The 26,370-nt window shown below is 32.2% G+C and overlaps 3 protein-coding genes across 3 annotated transcripts; 2 read left to right on the forward strand and 1 right to left on the reverse strand.

The window, feature by feature from the left end:
• Positions 1–7,156: 7,156 nt before the first annotated feature.
• On the forward strand, positions 7,157–17,936 carry LOC125049239 (multiple C2 and transmembrane domain-containing protein-like). Its single transcript, XM_047648394.1, has 15 exons — positions 7,157–7,606; positions 8,071–8,248; positions 8,959–9,107; positions 9,915–10,058; positions 10,528–10,708; positions 11,317–11,492; positions 12,102–12,303; positions 12,622–12,767; positions 13,667–13,810; positions 14,882–14,891; positions 15,022–15,063; positions 15,131–15,234; positions 16,719–16,828; positions 16,987–17,084; positions 17,720–17,936. Exons 1-15 carry the CDS (start codon positions 7,191–7,193, stop codon positions 17,771–17,773), a joined length of 2,154 nt encoding a protein of 717 aa, XP_047504350.1. The 5' UTR covers positions 7,157–7,190; the 3' UTR covers positions 17,774–17,936.
• A 460-nt stretch (positions 17,937–18,396) lies between these two features.
• Positions 18,397–21,595, reverse strand: LOC125049170 (cysteine sulfinic acid decarboxylase). Its single transcript, XM_047648312.1, has 4 exons — positions 21,226–21,595; positions 20,763–21,050; positions 19,272–19,639; positions 18,397–19,123 (listed from the first exon to the last, which is right to left on the reverse strand). Exons 1-4 carry the CDS (start codon positions 21,481–21,483, stop codon positions 18,520–18,522), a joined length of 1,518 nt encoding a protein of 505 aa, XP_047504268.1. The 5' UTR covers positions 21,484–21,595; the 3' UTR covers positions 18,397–18,519.
• A 1,443-nt stretch (positions 21,596–23,038) lies between these two features.
• Positions 23,039–25,923, forward strand: LOC125048609 (serine/threonine-protein kinase RIO1). Its single transcript, XM_047647360.1, has 4 exons — positions 23,039–23,258; positions 23,338–24,480; positions 24,711–24,900; positions 25,727–25,923. The coding sequence occupies exons 1-4, from the start codon at positions 23,196–23,198 to the stop codon at positions 25,882–25,884; spliced, it is 1,554 nt and encodes a 517-aa protein (XP_047503316.1). The 5' UTR covers positions 23,039–23,195; the 3' UTR covers positions 25,885–25,923.
• The last annotated feature ends 447 nt before the right edge of the window (positions 25,924–26,370 follow it).

The raw sequence follows: 26,370 nt of genomic DNA on the forward strand, positions 1-26,370 counted from the left end.
GTTTTATATCAATAATAATGAAAGCATTTTAATTCAGATACTTTTCATTCCTAGGTATCATCTGTGTGCCCTATTTTGGCAAAGGCTTCCTCCAAATCCCGCCATTACTTGCTGTATTAATATATATTTTAATATAAAACCTACACCTATTACAGACAAAATCACTATAAACCATTAATTAATCGTTTCCCTTTGGAGTAGAGACTCTAGGACTGGTGGGACTGGAGGATTAAAGTGCACAGGCTCTGATTAAAATTTTAGTTGGCACCTGGTAGATAGTGGCGGTGACCCCAGCTGGTGCTTTCCTCACTCAACGAATAAGTATCCAAATACAGCGAGGGAATGCTTCCAGCATTAAAAGGACCAAACTTTTCAAATTTGGTTTAGTTTTCTATTTATACGTTTTAAATTATTATTATTGTTACTATGTATGTTAAAAATATTGTAAATACTCTTTATAGTTTAAATATAAACAATGAACAATAAACCGAAGATTAAAAACAAAAAGTAGCAACCAAAATTACAATGATAACATTTAAATTTAGAATAGATTAATAAGTTATCCATTTAAAGTTAATTTAATGCAAATCTAATGTAAATTAATAATTAACATGTTGATGTATCAAAAACATTAATTTTCTACTTAGTCACGATTATATTACGTTTGAATATAAAATCATATCTAAATATTGTATGATGTTAATATTTCGTCGAAAAAAAAACAATTACCGCGACCCTGTGTATATTTGTTCAGACCCTAATAAACATCAAAACTTTATTTATTTACTTTACATCGCTTTGATATACGGTCCTTACCTCAATTACTACATTTTCACAACATAAACGGAATAATGAGCTACACGTTTTTATATTTAATATCAACAAGAACATTGTATAAATAAACATCTTTATTATTAATGTGAATTTATCAAATTATTTTCATACCTTTTTTGAACAAGTATTGGTCTCAAAATACGATGACACGTGTCGGACACAGACGGCTGATCACCTACTTGTCTATAAAATAAAAATTATGGAGAAAATGGATACAATCTGAGGCCAAGCCCGAATATGGATTGTAGCGTCACTGGAAAAGAGAGACAAGAAAAAGAGTGGCCGAGGGTTTGATTTGATAACTGGCAGTAAATGTAAAATTAGTAGCATTTAGCATTTAACATGTATTTCTTTTTTGACGGACATTGTGTAACCTTAATGAACAAATTATTTTGAATTTGAAATTTGGATTATTATTACTTTAGTGTTCAGTGAGCCATAATACCAATGCCTTTTGCTGCGAAGATTTTCAGAATTTATTGATTATTTTTTATGTATATCACCAGTCTTCTGTGACTGACAAAAAAAATCAAACCAGTGGCGCTTTTTAGGTGTTGGCCTCAGATTTCAGTATCTGTTTCATGATTATTTGTCAATCTAATAGGCAAGTAGGTGTGCAATCAGCAATCAGCCTCCTGTGCTTGACACACGCCGTCGAATTTTTAAGTCAGGTTTCCTCGCGATGTTTCCTTCATCGTTGCGCGCATAGATAGAAAGTTCATTGGTGTACAGCTGGGGATCGAACCTCAAGAATGAGAGTCAAACTCTGAAGCCACTAGGCCAACACTGTTGTGCCTGACATGTCGTTGTTTTCTGAAAGATGTTTGAATATGCACAAGCAAGGTTCGAACGCACTATTTCAACGAAACTTTTATCACTAGGCATACACACTACAATAACAAAGCTCTAATGTGCATTATAAGATAAAGTAATATTATTTATTTCTTTTACTTTGAATAAAGTGTCTAGTGTGACAACGGATACACATTAAGTATCCCAATATTCATTTATCCCATTTATTTATAGGCAAAAAGGTATATAATTAGTGTGCCCCGAGCTATATCACGCACTGAGCATAATCACGAAGGTGGTATAACAATAATGAATTTTAATTATTACCTTAGATATATTTTTATCAGATTAGAAAAAGATAATTACGAAAAACAAAAGCAAGTCTTCGTGAACAATAATATTAGATGATCATTTAAGCTGATTACAATTAATATTATCACGCGAGTATTAGGTACAGTTTTAAAAAAACCTACAACGGAAGCCAGTTCAACGAATTTATAACATTATTATACATAAACTAGCTGCCTTCGCGAACTTCGTTTCTCCTTAATGTGATTTTTCTTAGCCTACCTTTTTAGTACATATCAACATGGAACTTTTTGCTATGCTACCCAAGAGAATGTTTACATTTCCGGAATGAAAACTTTTTAGGTTGTTCGGTGAATTTCTTCTCTATATAAACCTCGGAGTTCAAGTTTTAAATTAACAAATAAAAAATAGGGATTAATCGTAGAGGGGTGAATAATAAACAATATAACAATATGTATTGGGTTGTATGTATTTTTGTATAAATAAAAACAAAAAAATTGTCAAAAAAATAAAACAAAATGTTTTGGGGTGGACACCCCTTATCACTTTGTGGTTTGAAAGATAGATAGTAGCCAATTCTCAGAAATATGCATAAAAAATTTCATTAGAATCGGTCGAGCCGTTTCAGAGGAGTATGGGAACTAACTAACTAACAGCCGTCCTTATAGAATCAAAATGTGTTATTATCGACCGGCTTACAAACAAAGTAGTAATGTATATTATAGTTACCAATGAGCCACTGTTAAAAAAACAGTGAGATTGTGACGCGTCGCTCCTGTCGTCCTTAGGGAAATTAAGATGTACCAACAAAAATGCTTTATTGACACTCTAACCGTTATATTTACATATTTTCAGGTACAAAGTACGTTATTTTTTCAAGTACAATGTGTTGTGGTTGTGATGACGAAATTATAAAGATTCCTTAAATTAAGATCATTTTAGTTTATTAAGATAATAAACGAAACTATTAATTAGAAGACATTATTTAAAGCGAAAGCGTGGGTCGTATTGTTTGTATCTATTATTTTTCGGATGCGCCGTTAAAACTCGGATAAAAAAATACGTGTGGCACTCGGGGACTGCCACGGTAAAGCTATTGCATAGCATTTTTTATAAACTTTTGTAATATAATTATTTATTGGTTTTTTGCAGTTTTTTTCTTTGATATCTATTCAATCTAGCACTCTACCAGACTCAGAAGAACACGCCTATCCGATCACGCTAAACCGATGTGAGACGCAGTATGCGTTCTGTCCCGCTTTCACGTATTGGCTGCATCTATATTACGTCATCGTGTGTTAGGTTTATTTCGTTACGGAATTTCTTGATTCGATCGCCGCGCTCAAAGCCTGCGATAATATCTATGCAATAGCTTAAAAATAAATAATATCTGGGTAACTAACAGCTTTTACGATTACAGGCATTCTTATTATATTACTAGAGTTTCAGTAATTGTTAAACTATACTTTGATCAACTCCCAAAAGGGAATTTAATTTTACCTTTCAAATGTGTCTTAGCCAACGAGCATCTTCCAGCTGTCCTGTGCCACTTCCCGGCATTTGCTGGCTTTCAGCAAATGTTGACTTATTAAAATCAAATTTACGTGTATTTTGGTCGTTTATAATTAAACTTTTTTGTAAGCTTTATACATAGTTATTTTAATGCCAAATAGACTGTTTTGAATTACTCCAAAATGCACGAAAAAGTACCAAATAACTCGACGGCTCATTGGTCTAGTGGTCAGTACCCCTGACTGTGAATCCATGGGTCCCGGGTTCGATCCCCGGCTGAGACAAACATCGATGTGATGAGCATTTGGGGTTGTGCTTAGCTCTTGGGTGTTTAAATATGTATTTATATGTCTATCTATATATAATATGTATGTATATCCGTTGCCTAGTACCCATAGCACAAGCTTCACCAGCTTAGCATGGGACTAGGTCAATTGGTGTGAATTGTCCAATCAAAAAAAAACTATATATTTCTTTAATTTATTTATTCGTAATGATAATTAAATGTATTTAACGATATATTTATTTTCGGGGTATGAAAATCCTATTAGTCTAACTTATGGAAGTAGGATCCAAATCATAATATTTATACATCGATTTCATAAGACCACTAATGCTTCAGAATGGTCAAAGTCAGATTTTGCGTGATATAAACTGTAGTAGTAGTTATAAGACAATGATTTTTTGAATATTATTATTTCGTACCTTGATCGCTTATGTCTTTTCATTAGCCATGATAATTGATTTAAACTTTATTCATTACAGGTACTCTAAAGATTTAAAAGAATGCTCTTTCAAAAGATTGCGTTTCAATTAGGTTGAAGTTTCTCGTGGTGTAAAGATAAAATGTCGACTTAGCTTGGAAAGCTTTAAACTTAATTGAGACCGTCTAACTCGTTGGGCCAAGTTTTCTCTTCATTAGTTCTGTTTTCATTCATTACTCTTTAAACACCTATATAGCGTATAAAACGTATATTATTTTATTTTAAAGACGTTTAATTTTGTACTATACCCTATTCTTTTACTGAAATTTGACAAAATTGATTTACAAGATTTATTTCATTAAGAAAATTTTCAAAGGTGTTTCCAGATCGAGTGTGTATGAGGTTCGTAAAATAAATTTCGATTAATCGTCTTCGGATAAACGAGTGTGAGAACATTGTTTTTTTTAAATATTTTAATCAAATAACTTTTTTATATTTTAAAACGACCGAACGTTTCAAACGATTTTTTGGAATATAGAATGATCAGAGAGTCAAAACTTCATAAAACACGAAAAGAACTCTGTTTATATCCGTTTAAATTTTGTACATGAGTACGGTTAGTAGATGAAATACAGTCTTTTTATGCCTGAACAAAAGATGAAACCGAAAACGTAACGTAATCCTTTTGTAACGACACCTACAATATGCTTTTTCAAATTACTACGATGACGTCATACCCTAAATTGTGCTAACAAAGTTGTTCCGACCTTAGCCACTGAGACTTTGGGCCAGCCAGTCTGTGGTAAGACTGCATTGTGCGTTCCATCCTCCCGTTAGGTTGGAATGCATAGGGAATGCACAAAGCCCTTCCTCCACCTTGTTAGTTAAAATATATATTTTTTATTTTATTAAGCCTTTATTGCTGACACCAAGTATAATATATTAACTTTTATTTTAGGTACATAAAAAACTTAATTCTAAATTCTAATACATAAATAAAACTTAATCTCATCACTTGACCCGTTTTAGGTAGTCAGCTTGTCCTGTGTCACATTCTTTTCTGATGTTAGCTCTTCTTATCCAAGTTGTGCTTCCTATTCTCTTTTTATCGTCTGCCCATCTCTTGCTCTGTCTTCCTCTTTTCCTTTTTCAATCGCGTGGTTGCCATTCTGTAATTATTTTTGTCCATTGAAATGGACAAAATGCTATCTAGCGTCATGTCAAAAAAAATATATAATATACCACATAATGCAGTTAGATTACCTTTGTCAAACGTTACGAATACTTTCGAAATAGTCCACGACTTTAAATAAAAATAACTAGAACTGTCACTAAAAATCGTCGAACGTATTCCTTGGCATATCTTGGGACATCTGTACGTTTCCAATTCGTAATAAAAGTAGATAGGCATCATAAATTCAAAGGGAGATATCTCAATACCGCACAAGACCAAGGTCCTCTCAACCGATCAAATTGTGATCAGAAATTCGTGAGCTGAATTTTTACGAAGCCTTTGAAAAGGAAATGTTAAAAAGGAAATCTGTTTACTTTTAGTATTAGATATTTTTAAGTTATACTTAAAATCTAATTTATGCGAAATTACTGTGATTTGACTTTAATAAATGTATTAATTTAATGCATTTCGGTAATGTATCTGTATAAATAACTAAACATGAGCACTACAATACATATTCAATGTGTAATTTTTGGATAAAAGGAATTTATTAGTTGTCATAAATCTGAAGTATTTATGATACCATTGAAACGAAAACAACTCTATAAAAAAGGCTGCTATATAGGTTATGAATAATCATCAGTACTTTATGTTATAAGCCTTAATTTGTTTATATTTAAATGCTGAGTAAGCACGAAACATTATGACAAAGTAATATAGGTTTAATTTACTATAATATATACGTAAACATATTTCACTTTTTCTATCATTTCATTTCACAGTCTTTCTTTCTATTGGATTAGCCCCATTTGTACCTATAAGAATTATATTTATACCATAACCCGTAGGGACCCGGATGTATTATTTTGTGAACCCGCGTGAGATTAGTTTTTATTTGTTAGAGTACTTGACGATGACGAACTTTTATAGAAACTTTCTGCCTTTCCCCATGTTAACGCTATCCCTATACCAAATGTTTAAATATAGAAGGATAACAGACAATAGAGTTACGCATTATTTATTGTTTTTAAACAAAACTTTAATAATAGTAATACAAAAATAAAGAGGTTTATTCTTAAAATAAAATTTGCCCGCTGTCTGGTGTTCTCATATTAGTGTGACACAACAGGAACGAAGTGCATTTTGCGGAGGTCATAATTTGTGGCTGACGTGACAAACCGCTGGGCTTCTTGCGCGAGGCGCCCATATATTCACCTGAACATTGATGCTCTGCTGCATTTCACGCTTTTTCGTCGTTAGCATTTTCTAACTGGAGTATGATGAATTCACCTGGAAAATTAACTTTTGGATATGTTTTTACACTTTGTGATTGCTTTAAAGAATTTATATCCTAAAGTTTATAAAGTATTTTCATACTGCTTATCTTTTAGAATGACAATGTAACACTTAAAAGTAATTTTAGTTTAAAGTTTTGATCTCTCCTGGATTTGAGCTAATCTAATTAATTCTAATCTGCGTAATTTTTTCTGAGAGATGAAAGCATTAAAAAACGGCTGATACTCCTGTGTACAAACAACACTTTATAGGAATTTTAATTTTGGTATAGATTACTGTGCGTGATGACTTGGAGTGTAGTATATAGTGTATACGTAATAATACGACTATTACATAGACGCTTATTTAACTTGCCAAGATATGCAATTATTATACAATAATGAAGTTGATTTTAATTAAAAAATATATAGGAAATAATTAAATGTACAGTAAAAATCACCAGATCACTAAGTGCTCAATCACAAAAGATTAGATATGATTAAAGATAACAACAATCAATATCAACATTAATGGCCAGTTTTAGTTTTCCCTTCGTATAATGATAGTGCGTTAGTTGTTAAAATAACAAAATGGAAATTGAGAAAAATGGAAAGAAGGAAAATTCAATACAGAGTAGACATATTTCAAAATTACACGAGAGAGTGCAAACGAAATATTATGAAATGCAGAAGAAGTTAGAAAAAGCAAAGTCTGCAGATCTTTTAGCATGTGTTAAAGATGACCATAACACAAAACTACCACCACTAAATTCAAATTTATTGCAAGAGGATAATAGTCATAATTTTATGGCAACGCAGAAGACTGTTAAAGTAGATGATGCTAAAGGAAATGATTCTACTTCCCGTGAAATAGTATATGACGAGGCTACTATTAGCGGAAGAAATATTGTACCCATAGTAGATTTGACAATAAACGATGACACTAATATACAAAAGAGCGAAAACGCTTTTCTCTTTGACCTGTCGTTTAAGGGAAGTCTTGAATCGTAAGTAATTAACGTCTTCAAGAATCTATTAACCCTTTATATATCTTATAGATTTTAGTTTCTCGTGCGCAAGTCCACTACCTAAGATCAGGCCATTAATTTATTAGAAATTATGAGTATTTAATATATTTTTGCTACGGTCGCATTTTGGTGTAATGTTCTTATATACAGGCGAGCCTTTTTATTATATAAGACGTTACCTATATTTAATTATAATGTTGTTAAAAAAAAGTTGTTTAAATGAGTTTTTTTATATTTACATGACTTATTTAGTTACCTTGTAATGTGTAACTAAACACAAAATATATTAGTAAAAGGTAACTTTAAGGTTTAATGATTTAATAACAAATCTGTTAGTTATTATATCATGAAAATTGTTATTAAAGGATTCTTTCTCTTCGTTCTTATCAAACAGCAGTAGTCAATAGTCATACACATACAAAAATATTTACAATGTTTTTCAGACTAGTCGAAGTTAAAGATGACGCCTTAAGCGATGACTCAATAGAACCCACATCTCCAGCACCAAAATCAATCCGAAGTCGTATTCGCTTAAGAATAAGAGAAGCTAGAAAGCGACGACAGGAAAAAGAACAGAACGATAAAAACAAAAGAAGAAATTCGTACAGTAATGTTGAAAAGGTAAACACTGCACTTTATTTAAATATGTTCTTAATAAATTATGACAATCGATTCACGTCGAGAAATATAAATTATTTTAAATATAGAAGACGATAAGTGTTACTCGTAATGTCACAGCGTAGAGAACGAAACACAGACTATTTACATTACATTTAGAAGGCGGAAAATTTAAACTTATATTTATCATTAATAATATTAATAGGAAAGCTAATTAAAGTAGACTCTTTAAATTGTCAGTTTGTTGTCCAATATACTAATACTAGGCCAGCGCCATTAAGCATCTAATTAAATCGACGAAAGAGATGGTAGTTTACAAATTCTAAAGGATGTTACTGCACTCGTATTATTATTATTTTATATTAGAGGATCTAGAAGATTATTTACATATATAATATTTATTATACACAGTTAAATAAGTAGAAATGTGTACTGCAAATAGAATAAATATAATCCTATCTTGCAAAAATAATATATAATTTAAATTATTATAATAATTCAGATTAATTACCAGTACGGATACATGTGTAGCCATCAAACGAAAACTGCGTTTTGTAAAATAACTAATATGTACAAAGCAATAAACGCCAAAATACAATCTTGCTAATATCCCTAATAGACCTTCTCAACGCCCTCGTTTCTTTTTTATTTGGTAAAAACAATTTATTGGGTTATACTTGATAAGCAGATAAATAGTTCTGATAATGTTTCAGCTGATTTTATCGAATACTACAAAGAAAGACGTCACAACAAGGGTTACTAAGAAGACTAAAATTGCGACTGTCACCGTTGCTCTAATAGAAGTTGCAGGTTTTAACGTACTTGAAGTAGAAAAGCCTCGAAACATTGGCTGTCGTATTAGGTCAGTAATGTTGGGGTAGACGCAATTATTGTAGTATAACATTTATCGGGCAGATGATTTAGTCATATAATGACTTCCAAGTCTAATTATTCTTGTAAAGTCGAACAAAGGGGCCCGGGTAAGTATTTTGACTATACAAAAGAAAGCGTAACACGAAATGTGTCTATGCATCTTCCATATTACGAGTATATGCATAATACTATTATAGATAATATATAAAATAATAATTTTCATTCATATTCAATTATTCTCTTTAATTATATACTCAATAAAGCCTCATCATGCATAAACACCAAAATTTGTTGCACAAATTAACTAAACTCATCAAAATGGGCAGAATAATTTAATAACATCGTTACTAATTAGTTACTTGATTATAGAAAATTGAAGGTATGAACTCAATATTCACTAAGATTTGGATCAGCCTTGAATGTCTACCAAACGATACAATTAACAGTTGTAGTATAAAAACTCATCACTGGCAGAATTTGCAATTTGTGTGTCTATCATGCAAAATTCTTATGATTAAGAGTCCCAGCAAACTATAATTTTTTTATCTGCCGATATTTTGATCGCGTGAGGGTTTATGCGCGTACACTGGCCCAACTGAACTGTCGGATTGGTTGTGGACGCGCACACCAGACAAACAATATGCAGACCACTCCAAAATAATGTTCTAGTTACGTTAGTACATAGAAATACTGTTTAAGAGTAGAAGGATCAAGAAGACCAAAACCAGATTGCTAGATTACCCGAAAGTTTTGTTTGCAGTGTGCAAAAATCAGCCAATATTTCTTTAAATTTCAGATTGGGATCAGAAAAACGTAAATCGAAAATGATTAAAACGAACGACCCAAAAGTTATATTTCAAGAATTACATAATTTTAGTTTATATGAGGATGAACATATATTAGAAATCGTTGTTTGGGACAAGGATGTTAAAGTAGGAAGGTAAAAATTCAAGAAAATTAATTTAGTGATCAGTATGGTTTTGCTTACTGGGTGTAGATCGGCTGAGAGCTCTCAGCCACTCTTATTATAGTGATACTGTTAATACGTTGCTCCCTGTTCAACCTATCGTGTTTTTTTTATATAACAGGGGGCAAACGGGCACGAGGCTCATCTGATGGTAAGTGATTCCGCCGCCCATGGACACTGTCAAGGTCAGAGGGCTCGCGAGTTGCCGGCCTTTTAAGAATTGGTAATATTAATATGGTATAATCTGGTTTTGAAATTTTTAATACATCCATGATTGCGACCTTTTACCACGTCGAGTGTGATTATTTGGCGCGCAGCCCCAGTCTCTCCAAAATTTCCGCATACATTCCCTACCTCTAAGGACCTTAAAAAATATAGTATGATAGCAATGTCCCCTATAACTTGTTGTATCCTTCCATCTCTTATGTATGTTACTTTTCAGACACACAATAGATCTGTCTAGAATAGAAAAAGAAAAAACTAAAAAAGTGCAAGTACCCTTAGATGACTCGGAAATTCGAATATTTTATTTATTAACCATAAGTGGAATTTCGGATATTAATACTTTGTACAATATGTATGAAAATGACGGAGGAGAAGCTAAAAATTTGAGAAGAAAGTATGTAAGTTTATTTTAACAACATAAATATAATCGATATATAACTTACACACATATATTAGTCTTTATATATTTTTTAGATAGGTAATAAAGGATTCCCTCTTATCAAATGTCTCAATAGATTATAATTGTTGAGTCATGTAAGTGTATTAGACTCATTGTTTATTTTCATGTTAAGAAATTAAATTAATACAACAACATGTATCGAATATTTATATATTGAATTGAATAATATTACAGTGATTCAATTGGATTCACAAGAATTATGTGAATTACATTTTGTTTTTAAATCAAAATCAATAGTTCCAGTTTCGAATAAAGCCAAATTCCTTAACGCCTGTGCAAGTGATTCCTCTCCAAGCAAGTTGGTGTCATTCCTATATATGCCCTTCAGTCTTCTGTTTCTTGATCATTCTATCCGTAAAAGCAAGTTCTATTATATATATGTTTTAAAAGTACATTTATAATAGAAATTGCTTTTTGAATTCCCGCGAATATCTTCCAATTGAAGTTTTAATTTTAGTATCGATAATTATAACCATAAATCAGTGTAAAATTAATCTTTCCTCGAAATAGCCATTACAATGTTTTTGAAGTTTATACATTTTCTAGAAATGGTATCGTCTATGCGACACATCAGATGTTGGTTGGTTAAACGTCATTGTCTATGGTGCAAAAGGCTTAATCGGAAATGACTGTTACTGTATCCTCTCGTTGAACAATGAAAGGGTGTTTACAGCGACAGATAATAAAACTAATGCACCAAGTTGGATGAAAGTGTTTCATTTGTAAGTTTCCACATAAGAACTTTTTAAGAAAACCCACCCTTTTTGGTCTGGGCCTCAGATTGCTAAATCTGTTTCGTGATCATTTGTTTTTTCAATAGGAAAGTAGGTAGATCATAGTTCTTTGGCGGACACACGTCGTCGTCTTGTTGGGTTTAAGACAAGTCGGTTTCCTCACGATGTTTCCTTCACCATACGAGTGACTGTTAAAACTTGGTAACAAGCTCATAAATAAACAAGTAATTACATAATTTAGCCCTGCATTCGCATTATCAGGTATCGCTTACTTATATAAAAATATATTCTCATAGTGTATCTTGTTTTCCTAATTTATTTATTTTTTCTGAGAACCGCCGACCGCTTAATTAGGTTTATTACTATAAAATTATAATGATAACATTCATATTTTATTGATTAACATGACGTATAAGCCGGACATCATTGACTAACAGATACAATAATTTATTTTTAGGTAGAACAAGAATTTCTCAAAAATTTACCATTTCAATAGCGTCTCTGTTTAATGAATTGTCGCATTATTAATATGAATTCATTAGTATCTAGCAATGTCTCATCATCAACATTACACTTTAAAAACTGCTATTATTTCAGCCAAGTAACTGACATAACTTCAATCTTAGAGATAACAGTTTACGATGAAAAGAAGGGCGAGGAGGTAGGAAATATTTCAATACCTCTTCTGAACATTGAGTCGGGGAAAAAATGGTACGCATTGAAAGAAAGCACGCAACGCGAACGTGCCAGGGGAAATAACCCGAGAATATTATTGGAAATGGAAGTGTCTTGGAATCTTGTGAGTGCATTTTAGACTTGTATATTTAGCTCGGTCACATAATGTATCTAGAACAGCCTATATAGGATGACTAGAAAGTAGATTTTCTTTCTGTCTTTTCGCGGTGAAAATTTAATTTAATTACAACAGAAGGAATTTATAGTTCGCCGTAAATCCTATTTCAGAATCCTTAGACTCGAAATTGACTGTCAGGTATGGCTTATTTACCTTAAAGTAAAAAATTACCAAATTGAACTCAGAACCTGCGATTATCAACCTCTAAGTACTTAAGTACAATATCATTAAAAACGTTTATAAGCGTGTACGTATTTCTTTTAGATCAAGGCTTCATTGAAAGTTATAACACCTAAAGAAGTTAATCTAATGGAATCAGAGGAAAAGCTTGACAGACATTTACTAGCTCGAAACATAGCCAGGGGAAAAGTTGTAATCATGTGGGTGGTTGATGCGCTTCGGATATTGAAGTTAGTATACAACTATTTAAATAATTTATATTAACGTACCTTCGATATATAATCCTTTGTAGTATTGCGATGTGAGTCATATAAGTGTTGAAGATTATTACAGTGCTAATAATTAAATTGGGGGTAGTAGTTAAAGTAGAAGGAAGTAGAAGTAGAAGAAAGTATAACTTTTTTATGCCAAATCAAAAAGAAAACGGAAACAACCCATATTACAGCAGTACAAAAAAAAATCTATTCTCAGATCTACCGAAAATTTTTGTTTCAGAGGAGAATTTTATAAAAACAAATTTATCTAAGCTAATTTACTTATTCAAAAAATCGGGCATAACAATAAATTCTTACATTTAGAAACAAACAAATATTACAATAATAATTGTACACTTGCTTGCTTAAACTAGCAAACACAGCTTTTTACTTAGGGAGGGTTCAAGTGTTACGTAACGAATATGGGGGGAGGGTCCTTTTGTAAAACGTTACGATGCGGGGCGGGGATTGAATTACACGTTATTGTTAATATTATTTTCGACTTTCCAGTACTTTATATACTTAGGTATAAAGAGTCACTAGGTGGTCATGAAACGTTTTACTATACTTGGGTACAGAAAACGTTACGGCGCGTTGCATGGGGGGGGGGTTAATAATCTTCAAAAATTGCGTGACGTAATACTTGAACGCTCCCTTAAGAGCTATTACTAACTAACAAGCTATATATTATTAAAGTGAGAAATATAAATGATAACTTTTGCCAAATTTTGGAAATACTTTACAAAACTGTGAATCATCGTAGCGTAAGGTTTACTTGAAATCAAATATGTAATAAATTTGATTTTAGTTTCAGAAATGTTTGTGAATCTAATTTAATAAAATACATTTGGTTAGATGAGAGTATTTTTTTTCAGATCATGCTTTGAATGGCAATCAAGGAAAGCCAATATTATATCGCTAATCTGTTGGCTATTATTTTGTTACTTTTATAAAACCTGGATGCTACCATTACTATTATTGTTGCCTTTCTTTATTTATCGACCTCGGGCGAATGGTAAGTTTATTTTATAACAAGATGACCTTTAATGGGGCAGATAACTATAACCAGATAGAATGTTCAAGTATGTTTCTGTTCTTTTAAGAAGACAAAGTTTCGTAGATTTAAAATAACATTGGCGCTTCATCCTCTGGTCTTAGTCTCAGATTTCTCTTACTGTAGACAAATAGGTGATCAGCTGGGTTAAGGCGTGCCGTAATGTCATATAGAAATAAATGCAGCAGTGTTGGCCTAGTGGCTTGAGCGTGTGACTCTCAACCCTGAGTTCGTAGGTTCGATCCCCGGCTGTGCACCAATGGACTTTTGCACGCATTTAACATTCGCTCGGATGGTGAAGGCAAACATCGTGAGGAAAACGACATGTCTTAGACCCAAAAAGTCGACGGTGTGTGTCAGGCGCGGGAGGCTGATCACATACATGACAATAGATTGAAAAATGATCATTGCTTGCTATTACATTGAAAATTGAACAGAATCAGAAATTTGAGGCCCAGACCTAAAAGTGGTTGTAGCGCCACTGATTTTGATTCGAACACACGACCTCAGGGTCGCATAATAGTAATAATAATAATATAGCTTTATTTTACTCCATAAATACATACATATGCGACACAAGACATTAACAGTAAGTAATAAAACAAAATGTTGAATTTATGGACCCGCCACGAGTAAAAGCATTCCACAATTTTCTAATTTTTGCTACCTTCAGCCATCTTTTTCCCCCGTCATCTCAATTTCGTCGCTCGTTTTTCCTTCAGACTAGGCCAACAAAATTAACACTAAAAGTAATGCAAATAAATTGAGGGGTAAGTCGAAATGAGATTAAAAAATGAACTCGATATATCATACCTACTATTTACTAATTGTATCTCGCATTAGTATAGCAACTATTTTTTCCAAAAAAAATCAAAGATTCTGTAGCGTTCTCGTAGACAAGTATCTTACAGAGATGAAGAAAGTGGGCACAACTTTATATATAAGTATGACATTTAATAGGATATTAATAGAAAATAAAATTCAATTCTAACCAATACTAATAGTTCTTCAGAATATTAGCGCGTCCAATCAAAAGGGGTTGGTTTGTTCAGAATTATAACGTTGGGTAAAGCATAAATGTTCTGTAGAAATTAAATAATTAAAATTTCTTCCGAATTTTATAGATCATTAAAAAAACTTTACTACTACTGCGAATATATTTTAATTTTAGGTAAGAAACAGTTAACAAAAGAAGAGGAACATTTACAAAAAGAAAAGGTTAGTAAAATGTAAACCATCTTCAAAAATCTCTACAGAAATGAACAATGTTTCCTTATAATTCCAGGAAGACAAGTCCCTACGACAAAGAATCCAAGATTTTCAAGAAACGATTCAAACAATTCAAAACTTTGTTGGTAAAGTAGCAAGCCTTGGTGAAAGTATTAAGAAGTACGTATATAATTAACATTAAACATCTCCTATACAGATTTCATAATTTTACTAATATTATTAAGCTATTGCATAGATTTTATCGCGGGCTTTGAGCGCGGCGACCGAATCAAGAAATTCCGTAACGAAATAAACCTAACACACGATGACGTAATATAGGTGCCGCCAATACGCGTTAGAGCGGGACAGAACGCATACTGCGTCTCAGATCGGTTTAGCGTGATCGGATAGGCGGGGTAGTCTGAGTCTGGTAGAGTGGTAGATTGAATTAATATCAAAGAAAAAAAAATACTGCAAAAAATAAATAAATAATTGTATTGCATAAGTTTATAAAAAATGCTATGCAATAGCTTAACCGCGGCAGTCCTCGAGTGCCACACGTTTTTTATTTTTTTTAATTAAAAGTACAACAACAACATTAACAACGTTTTTTTAGTCTGTTAACCTCCCGAAGGTTGTTGCTAAGTGCCCTCATTATGCAGTTTGTCATGTTCACAAAACCATCTCGGGTCTCAGCTGCGATTCCCGGAAGGAATCAAAACTAGAAAATACGCAGTTTTGTTGAGTTTTGAATGATAATATAAAAGTTCCACCACTATGTAGAAACAACTGCCCACTGAAGTATTTCCGAACCAATTCAACTTAGAGTCCTTCAAGAGCGTACCAATTCTTAAATCGCATTCGTCAGCCCTCTGGCATTGAGAGTGTCCATTGACGGCGGTATCACTTAACATCAGGAAGGCATCATTCCCGTTTGCCCTGGAGGCAAATGTAAAATAAAGCTGTATAAAGTCGTGACATCCGTCCCGATTAGAATTATTGAATAGACCAGTGATTCCCAAAGTGGTCTATATCGACCCCCAGGGGGCTATAAACCTGCAAGGGGTCTACGTCAGCGAAAAATAATTTGGGGGTCCATGAAATGAAAATGTGGGTCCACGATAGTGGATCTCAACACATACACTGATAGTACCTATTTACTTACATCATACTATCTTATAATATCAAAACATATTCATTATATTGACTTATTGCTATGTTATTTTATTTAGGTATAGTTTATTTTATGTTTATATTTTGAGTAGTTTTAATTTAAATTCAATGAATAAATGTATAAATTAACATGTGTTTTTACTTTAAGTTTTTAACACTAAACTTCACTACAGTTAGAAATTTACAGGAAATCAATATCAGGTAAGTGGGGGTCTACCCAACACGAAATAACATGGCAAGGCGTCTACGACACAAAAAAGTTTGGGGAACTCTGGAATAGACAGTACACTTGAGTCCATTCATATACTGTAACATCTATCTGCATGTCTCAATAAAGGATTTATCGGGCATATTTAGTTATTATTGGAATTACTACTAATGACTATTTTACAGATATTATTATTTTCTAAGGAAACAGGGGAAAAAAATAATTCCCTTAATCACAGCTAAAAGCTAAATCAGTTTGTTGTTTAATAAATCTATCTTTTCAGCTTATACAATTTTTCGGTGCCTTTCGTAAGTTTTCTGGCAATTTTCCTCATCTCCATAATTGCGTGTATTATGTTTTTGATACCACTTCAATACATTTTAATGGTGTGGGGTACGTATCTTGAATTAAGTTAACGTTTATTTTGATATTTATTTTAATTATGGCTTTAAACTCAATTATTATCGATATTGACCAAAAAGTAACCTTTATCTACTTATATAAAACTATTTCTAAATTCTTAATATCTATAACTTGCATTTCATTTTTAGGTATCCATAAATTCACAAGAAAAATATTGAAACCCAACAGAGTACCTCATAGTGAAATATTAGACTTGCTCTCTAGAGTTCCTGATGATATCACTTTGGTAAGTTTACATATTTACATGATCTGCACTAGTATTGTGGAATACCATATCTTTAATTTGGTGTTTTTGTACCGCGCGATCTCAAAGTTGTGACATCGCTTCGGATATTGAGACAAATACACCAAAATTTATTTCAAATACGAAGTTACAAGTGACTGTCGCAATAAGATGACTATTCAAATGAACTCATAAATTACTTGATAAAAAAACATTGTTTTGTTGCTAATTATATTTTATTAACTGAGAGCTTCATTAGGCAAATGAATACATGTTAATGATAATCATATATAACTGGAATCCTAAACTTGGGCAGTTATTATATGCGTAAAAGCATCTGTATTCTATCGTCAGCTAAGATAATAGATAACTTATGATTATTATTATTAACCGAAGCATCACTTGTCACCAATCGAACATAGCATCAGAGCGCTAAAAGCCGTGTTAACAATTAAGTTAGGGAAACAGTATTAATTATTATGCTTTTAAAATATATCTTAATAGAAAAATAGCACATACTTAGTTAGAGTATCATAAACTTATTAATAATTTAATTATTAACAATTTTTTTATATAGATTTTAAAATTAAAACACGTCTTAATTCACACAATTAATAAAACAGTAATGTTTATTTCAGATTAACTGTCAAGAAATACCACTAGAAGAGATATCGGATGATAATGAATTTTGAACAAGCAAAAACTTTAATTTATAAAATGCAAAATGAGATATATTTTAATGTTGAAGCTGTAAATGATCTGAATTATAAATTAACAAAAATTCTCGGAACTTAATTACCAAAAGCGAAAATTCATTTATTTCATAAACAGTTTTATTTGAAGTCATAAATCGACTCTTTTAAATTAGACTATCTTTTATATTAACAAAGAGTTTTTTTTTAGTCAGACAATTAACATCTAATGAGACACTTTAAATCCTTCTCATATACTCACAATATTTATCAAACATTGCCAATATGCAGATTGCAAATATCGTTAACTTATTCACGTGAGCTGTGTTAGCCTAAACCCTAACGTTAAGCGTACGAATCGCGGCTGTGTACTTTTGCTATGTTTGAAATGAATACTTGCCTATACGATCAAAAAAAACGTAAGGAAATCAGCATGAGTAAGTCCCAAAAATCCAAGGTAACATAAGAAAATGATTAAGAGAACAGAAAGGCCAGACTAGAGTAAAATTCGGAGTCAGACAGCTAAGTTGTAACTCCCATAAGTCAAGTCTAATACAGAATACTCGTCTCGACTCTGAATGTACCCTTAGAACGCCAGGTCATATAAAAAAAAGTAATGTAATGCATTAATTATTTTATTTGTATTAATAATTATCTTTCACTAAAAAACTACGTAATAAGTAATTATAAATTAAATCACAGGTTAGCATTGTGTAACGTTTACAAGGTTGTTACACTCGTTTTATTTAAACAATTATATCTGAGCCAAGACGGTCGAACTCATTAGCAAAGTAGACCATATCCTTGTGGTCCAAGGCTGAGTTTTGGAAAACGATGCGAAAGAAATTTACAAGTGTTCCTTGCGGCTGGTAAGTGACCATCATAGAACCTTCCTTGATCATTTTCTCTTTGATTTTCGGGGCGACCTTATGTAATCTTTCGTTATAGTCAGGGTCATTTTCACAACCACGAAGGCACCTCGGTACGTACCAAAACATAATATTGGTACATTCAGGTTTGTCAAGAACTAATTTGAATCCCTCACGATGTCTAATATGCTGTAGGAAGTAGTCAGCGTTGTCAAAAAGTTTATCGATATGCTTTTCGAACCCTTCACTTCCTTTCGCTTTCCACATGAACCAAAATTTAAGGACATCCGCTCGCCTTCCGCATTGGATATGTTTGTCGCCAGTGTCGTAGGACGTGTCGTAGAATTTGTCTTTTTGGAAAAGGTACTGAGCGTTCGACGAGTGGCCCTGGGCAAGTAGGTTCTTGTGTCGGGTTAGGAATGTTGAACACTGCTGCGGGGCTGCTAATAATTTATGTGGATTCCAGGTTACTGAATCTGCTCTGAAAATAAAAAATATACTCATTTTAAGGCTACACTCTTTGCTTATGTCAAGCTTTCGGTATGAATTACGCACGAATAGCTAAAGCATCATAATTTTTCTTTACTTTGTTTATATAAACGGAGTCAACAAAGTTTGTATTAACTTACAACTCGATTCCTTTTAAAAGATGTCTATGTTTTCTTGACATCAGAGCTCCGCCTCCCCAGGCCGCGTCAACATGTAACCAAATCCCGTACTTTTTGCAAATAGTGGATATTGGGATTAAAGGATCGAACGCTCCGAACACAGTTGTTCCAGAGGTGGCCGTCACCATAAATGGCGTTGAACCTTTGTTTATGGCACCTGTGATCTTTGTTTCCAAGTCGATAACGTCCATTTTGCCATATTTATCTGATTTAACTGTAACACAATTGTCACTACCAATTCCCATGAACGAAGATAACTTCTTAGTAGAATAATGTGCTAACTCGGATGTAAATAATACCAGGTTTGGTACTGAGTATACGCCTTTCGTCTGAAACGTTAATATTTTTATTATTTGTTGATTTATTAATGATTGTACGATGGTTTACTGTTCGATTAGCTAGTTAGATCTGATAGTTAAATATTTGTATGTGTGTGTGTAGTTCGCTTTTAGGTATAGAAAACAAAGATTAATTAATATATATAGGTATGCTATAAAATATATGTGTAAAATGTAAATATTTATATATATAGTAGCTGGTGCCCGCGACTTCGTCTGCGCAGGATTAAAATAATATGTGTCCAAATGATGTAGCGTGAAAGAAATATTTTATCCACTTTAAATACCAGAATCGATAAAAGTATCTATTTTTATTTAGGAATCAATTTATTACTACCAAATGTGCATGAAATAAATTATCAATTTTTTGTAATTATAGTTCACTTTTTTGGCCATAATGGTAGATTTTTCCTACTTACTCGATATTTTGGACATTTCATCCAATATCTTTATAAATTATAGCCTATGTGTTATTCTGATGTACTTAAGTTTCGTTAAAATCCATTCAGTAGTTTTTAAGTGAAAGAGTAACAAACATCCTGGATGGATATTTACTTACTGTTACTTACCATCTTTCGCGTTTATAATATTAGTAGGATATATATAAATAGGATAGTTTTTATCCTACTTAACCAGAAAAATTTACAAACTTAATTAATAAGTATTTAATAAACATATTTTAAACAAATATTCCTTTAAAAAAATTTAATGAATCCATATTTCTACTGCATCATTATAATCATATCGTGGTATTTTGTAATTATAAACTTTGGATCTTATAAGCTATGTTTTTATGACTTCTACACGCAAAAGCAAAGCAGGTTAAGGTGACCATTGCCTATAAAGCAATTACAGACTATAGGCAGGTCTGTGGTACTAAATATGTGATTAGCTTTTAATGAATACTATTATTTTATCCACAAAATAAAGCATTCAGGAATAATATGATTATAATCATTATTCGTCAACGAGTTGGGAATTCAAAGGGCAACGAACCCCAAAAAAAGAAAATTCAAAGGAAAAACTCGTAATTAATATTTTATCTACACGAAGATAGAAGAGAAATCTTGAATGTAATAAGACTGGCTGGCTAGAAATATGTACAGTATCTTACCTTGATCTGCGGAAACTGATGAAATCGCGCGCAGCTGATCGCATAACCATTAGAAATAGAGCCTCCAGGGCAAAAAATTCCATCTCCATCCGCCCACCCAACAATCTGTCTCATTTCTTTCAAAACTTCTTCCTCCATTAAGGTGAAGACTGGGGCCACTTCAAAGGTATACACGCTGGGGTTAAGAGCATCTGTCAACCACTGGCCAATAAGACCGTATGGATCCACGGAAGAGAAGAGCTGGTTTACGAAATACGGATGCGCCGTATTTACCGAATAACGAGCAACCTGAAAAATAATGGAAATTACAGAAATAGAAATAGCCTTTTAATATATCGTTAGAATGTCGTAGGATGGCGTCTAGACGAATAAGCAAATTGACATGGAATCTTCCGAAGCCCACTTCAGCTTTGAAGCTCTGAGAATAGCACAATAATAAATACTAATAAAATTTGATACCCACATCAGCCATAAACGTCAACAGTTGCTCATGAGACACGGGTTCTTCTCGAGGCTTTAAATCTATAATCTTCTTAATATCTTCAGGCGCAGCCCATTCCACAACCTTCGATGATCGATTGGATCTTGCGAAGACCACTCTCTCCATCAAAAAGTCCACAGCGCGTCGCAAAAAGTCCTCATGCTTTGACCTGTCTGTTAGGCTTTGGAAGAGGACTTCTTCTGTCTTTTCCTCCGCTACAATAACTGAATCGGCAGGCATTTTTATTTTTTTTATTCACTGAACTCTGAACATAAAAGTTAAGCTGCAGTTTTACGCGTTGCGGGCGGCCGTGGCCATTTCCACTGTGATTTTGGTGCGCAGTTCCTCTCGTAGCCTTCTTAAATACATTCGAGATCAATTCACTTTATAAGGTTGTATGCGCTCTATCAAATTATAAACAAATTATTCAATTTAATTGAATAATAAGTTGAAATATGCATTGAAATTCAAGCAGAAACATTTACTGAATTGTACGATTTTATGAGTTTAAGTATCGAAGCTGAAAGGGATACAAATCAAAACATGATATGGTTTTATTCTAGCAGTAGCGTTCAAGAAGTTGCGTGATTTAAAGAATTCTACTTCAGTATAATATTGCTATACGCGAAAGTAAGAATTATGATTTCGAATGTAAACAGCATACGTAAATATAAAGGGAAGCAAATGTATAACTTTTTTTTAATATTCGTTTGATTACACGATGCAAAAGACCTACATAATAAAATTAATTATCAAGATAACTAAGGCCACGAGAAACCTAAAGTTATAACGGGTTAAAAGTTAAAATGCATTTCCTCAACCTTGATATCTTATGGCCCTAATTAAACTGCATGGACTTGACCTTTGTTACATGGCTAATCAACTGCAAACGACCATCAAGATAGACTAAATTTGTTACAGTCATTATTTTGAGCGTGAGAAGGGCAATCAGCTTCTAGCCTAATTCCAATAATTAATATAAATTTAAAAGAACTTCATATTTTCTAGAAGGTTTATTTACGATTCGATGCGTGCGTTTTATTTTATTAACCAGTTTGTGCCCGAGTTTGTATCAACAATACCAGCCGAAAGTACTTAGATATTTCCGCAAACCACGGCTGTTAAATGAGCTTACAAAAATGCGAAATGTCTCTTTTAGACTTAATATTTTTGTATGATTAAAAATAAAAGTTTTAAATTTGAATCGTTACAACGCAGAAACATTAATAGCCGTGGCGATTCATACAATTGATATTAAATTGACTGATTCCTCAATCAAGACCCCCTCCTAATTTGCTATATTTATTTTATTAATGAGATAAGTGCACTTTCCTAATTTATTTTCTCAAGGGTAGATTAAAAAGCATTTTATTTTTAAGTAATTTGTACTTTTTAATTATCAGCATCATGACATAGATTATATTTTTAATTTTCTCGTTACTCGGCCCAGGACAGCGCTAGTTATATTAATTTTCCTATAAGGGAGTTAGCATCACAGTTTTCAAAAATATTCTCTTAAGGATGATGACCTTCTTTGCGATATTGAACTAAACGCCACCTAGTGTGATTTTATTCAGCACGCTGCGTTTGCTTGTGTTTATATATTTTGTAAATTAATAATTCGAAGTCTAGCAAATTATTGTTTAGTCATATGCTAATGCAACATTAATTTGTCTGCATATTAATCAAATAAGTTTTATGCGAACATAACACAAATTAACAATTATCAATTCAGAGTTGACATAACCTATCATCCTTATCTGTCGTCTGTCATCATTCACTATGACTTAACCACTACGTAATCTGTGGCTAAATAAATCGCTACGGTCCACGAGGGTAAATAAAAATAATAAAGCAATTAGTATTGGTTATTTACTCACTAAATTTCGAAATTCAAAATTTGAGTTAAACTTAATTCAATATCTGAAACTTTAAATTTAGAGAATATTGCCATGAGTGATGGTCAATTTAGTGACTACGAGGAAGATTTAACTGCTAAGGTTAAATCTGTGCGGGTTAGTAATATTGAATCACATAAGTATAAATTTAATATATTTTAAATTTAATACTGTATTTATAATATGTATTATATAGTTTGCAGAAACACCTACTTATAAATATATAAGTACTGACGATGACGATCTTGATTCAGATGATTACTTTTATGATTCCGATGATCCTACTCAAGGGTCAAGGAAAAAAAACAATGTTAACCCTCAAGCTCCTACAAATAAAGTAACATCTTACCAGCCAACTGAAAAACTTTTCAAAAGATATATTAATCGAATTAATGTTGACCACTATGAACCCTCTGACAATACCCAAAAATTCATAGAAATGAATGACAGAAAAAAAGACAATGAGAGAATAAGAATAAAAGACAAACATGATCGAGCTACAGCAGAGCAGGTTATGGATCCAAGGACTAAAATGATCCTTTTTAAGCTTCTTAATAGGGGAATCATAAATGAAATTAATGGATGTATATCAACAGGAAAAGAAGCAAATGTTTATCATGCTACATCAAAAGATGGCAGAGACTTTGCTGTTAAGATTTTTAAAACATCAATTCTAATATTCAAAGACAGAGACAAGTATGTTTCAGGAGAATATAGGTTCAGAAATGGATATTGCCGTTCTAATCCTAGAAAAATGGTAAAAACCTGGGCAGAAAAGGAAATGAGAAACCTAGTCAGGCTGCATAATGCCCAATTAAATGTTCCTGAACCTATAATACTTCGGAGTCACGTGTTAGTGATGACATTTATGGGTGAAAATGGCTGGCCGTCACCAAAATTAAAAGATGTTGAGATATCACAAACAACAGCACGTACTCTGTATAGAGATTGTATTGTTATGATGTGGAAAATGTTCAATATATGTAAACTAGTTCATGCCGACTTGTCTGAATATAATTTGCTATACCATAATGGTAATATTGTTATGATTGATGTTTCACAATCTGTAGAACATGATCATCCACATGCCTTTGAGTTTTTACGTAAAGATTGTACAAATATATCTGAGTTCTTCAGGAAAAGAGGTGTTGCTACATTAACTGTTAAAGAGTTGTTTGATTTTATTACTGATACAACAATTAATGAGGCCAATTTAGAAGAATGTATGGAAAAATTATCAGAAAAAGTAGCTTCAAGAAACTTTGAAGAGATGACTGCCCAGGAGCAGATTGAAGAAGAAACATTCAAAAATGTGTATATTCCGAAGACTTTAACAGAGGTAATTGCCAAAGTAGAATTTTAAAAAAATGGTAGTGTTAACATGTAGTAAAAGATAGACATATTTTAAACATTTTTTCATAACTACTGTTATGTTTAATATATTTAAAAAAAACAAAAAACTCAACTGTTACTTAATATGATAAAAAAAGTTCACCACTTATGAGGTGACTTTTTCATCATATGACTATATTTGAACTATATTTAATCATGTTACATTGTATGTTTCAGGTTATAAACTATGAGCGCGATATAAATAAAGCTAAAAAAGGTGATACAGCAGACTTAATATACAAGAAAATAGCCGGTTTCAATGAAGACTTAAGTACTGTGGATAAACCAGACATCTTGCAAGATGACAACATATCTGAAAATGGATCAGGAAGCGATTCTGAGAGCAATGAAGATGATGATAATAATGGTAATTTGCATGCTTCATTATCTTCTGTTTTGCATACAACTATTACTTGGTAGAAGTAAAAAAAAAACAAAATTACGAATTGAAAACCTTGATTGATTGATTTTAAACCTATTTTAAAAGAGTAAGTTTGGAGTTTCTTGCCCATTCTTCTCCACACGAAACTACCTTTTGGAAGGGGCAACTAGAATCTTCTTTATATTTTATTTGACGTTCATTAAAATTGTTAATTGAAATAAATGATTTGACTTTGAAAAGATTAGATATCAAATGAAAGTGTTGCCTAGTAATTTGTGCCATCCACATATTTGGTGTTTGCTTGGCACATCATTTAAACAATGAAAAGGTGTAGCATATCTGTACTGATCAGACTTCTGTGAGCTTCATGGGGTACCCTTTTATTCGCTTAGTTTTCAAAGAATTGATCTATATTGGATCCACAGCACTTATAAAGTTTGGAAATTATTTAATATATTTCTATGAGGGTCTGGAAGATTAAGTTCCCAATGACAAAATATGGTACTCAATAACTATTACATTAATAAATTGTGTAAAGTAAATTTTATTGAAAACTCATTTATCTGTAACCAAAATTTGCCATTGACCCAGACACATTTTTATTTGCATTTAATAGTATGTATGTGAATGTGGTTTGACAAAATATAATAATAAAAAATAATGTTAAATCATTACTTGCTTTATGCCTATTTGGATTCCCTTATTTGCAATTAGGTTTTGGCTAGCGATTTCTCTGATTCATAAACCATTCTGTATGTATGTGTGCGTGAATTGAATGAAATATTAAATGATGTTTATATTTTAATTTTAGAAACAAAATTCAAGAATTCAGCTAGACCTAGGGATGAGTCACCTAACACTAAGAAAGCTCGTAAGAAGGCTTTCAAAGAGGAGCAAGCAGAAAGGAGAAAAACTAAAACTAAGAAACATATTAAGAAGAGGCGAGATAAGGGAAATAGTAAAAAATAAATGTTTATATTTTAATGAATTAATAAAAAGTCAACAGAATTTATGAATTTTCTTTATTACAAAAGTAAAAAAAATACATATTAAAACTGATGATTCTGCTGTATACACATAATATTCACATTCCTTGTTTGTTAGCTTATAATATAATATAAATATTAAGAATAAAATACAATTGTATGGAAATAAATTGTCTTAATTGGATATAATTAGTTAGGCTTTTTACAATATGATGTATACAATAGAATTTAAGTACAGTATAAAACACCTCTACCGAGTTCTACCTAAGGTACCCTTACTTTCATCATCAAAGAAATGGGCTTTGATGTAGAAAGGATTTTTAGGAACAAATATTTACATTCTTATGTCTTCAATATTATTTTCCAGTAAGGAGATATTAATCATTTTGTTTTACACTTGTAGAATTAAATTTCTCAACACACATTGAGAAAGCTTGTATAGGCAATTTCGTACTTCTGTATTTTTAAT

Source organism: Pieris napi, chromosome 4 (genome assembly GCF_905475465.1).
Source record: "Pieris napi chromosome 4, ilPieNapi1.2, whole genome shotgun sequence".
In the NCBI taxonomy this organism is placed as follows: Eukaryota; Metazoa; Arthropoda; class Insecta; order Lepidoptera; family Pieridae; genus Pieris; species Pieris napi.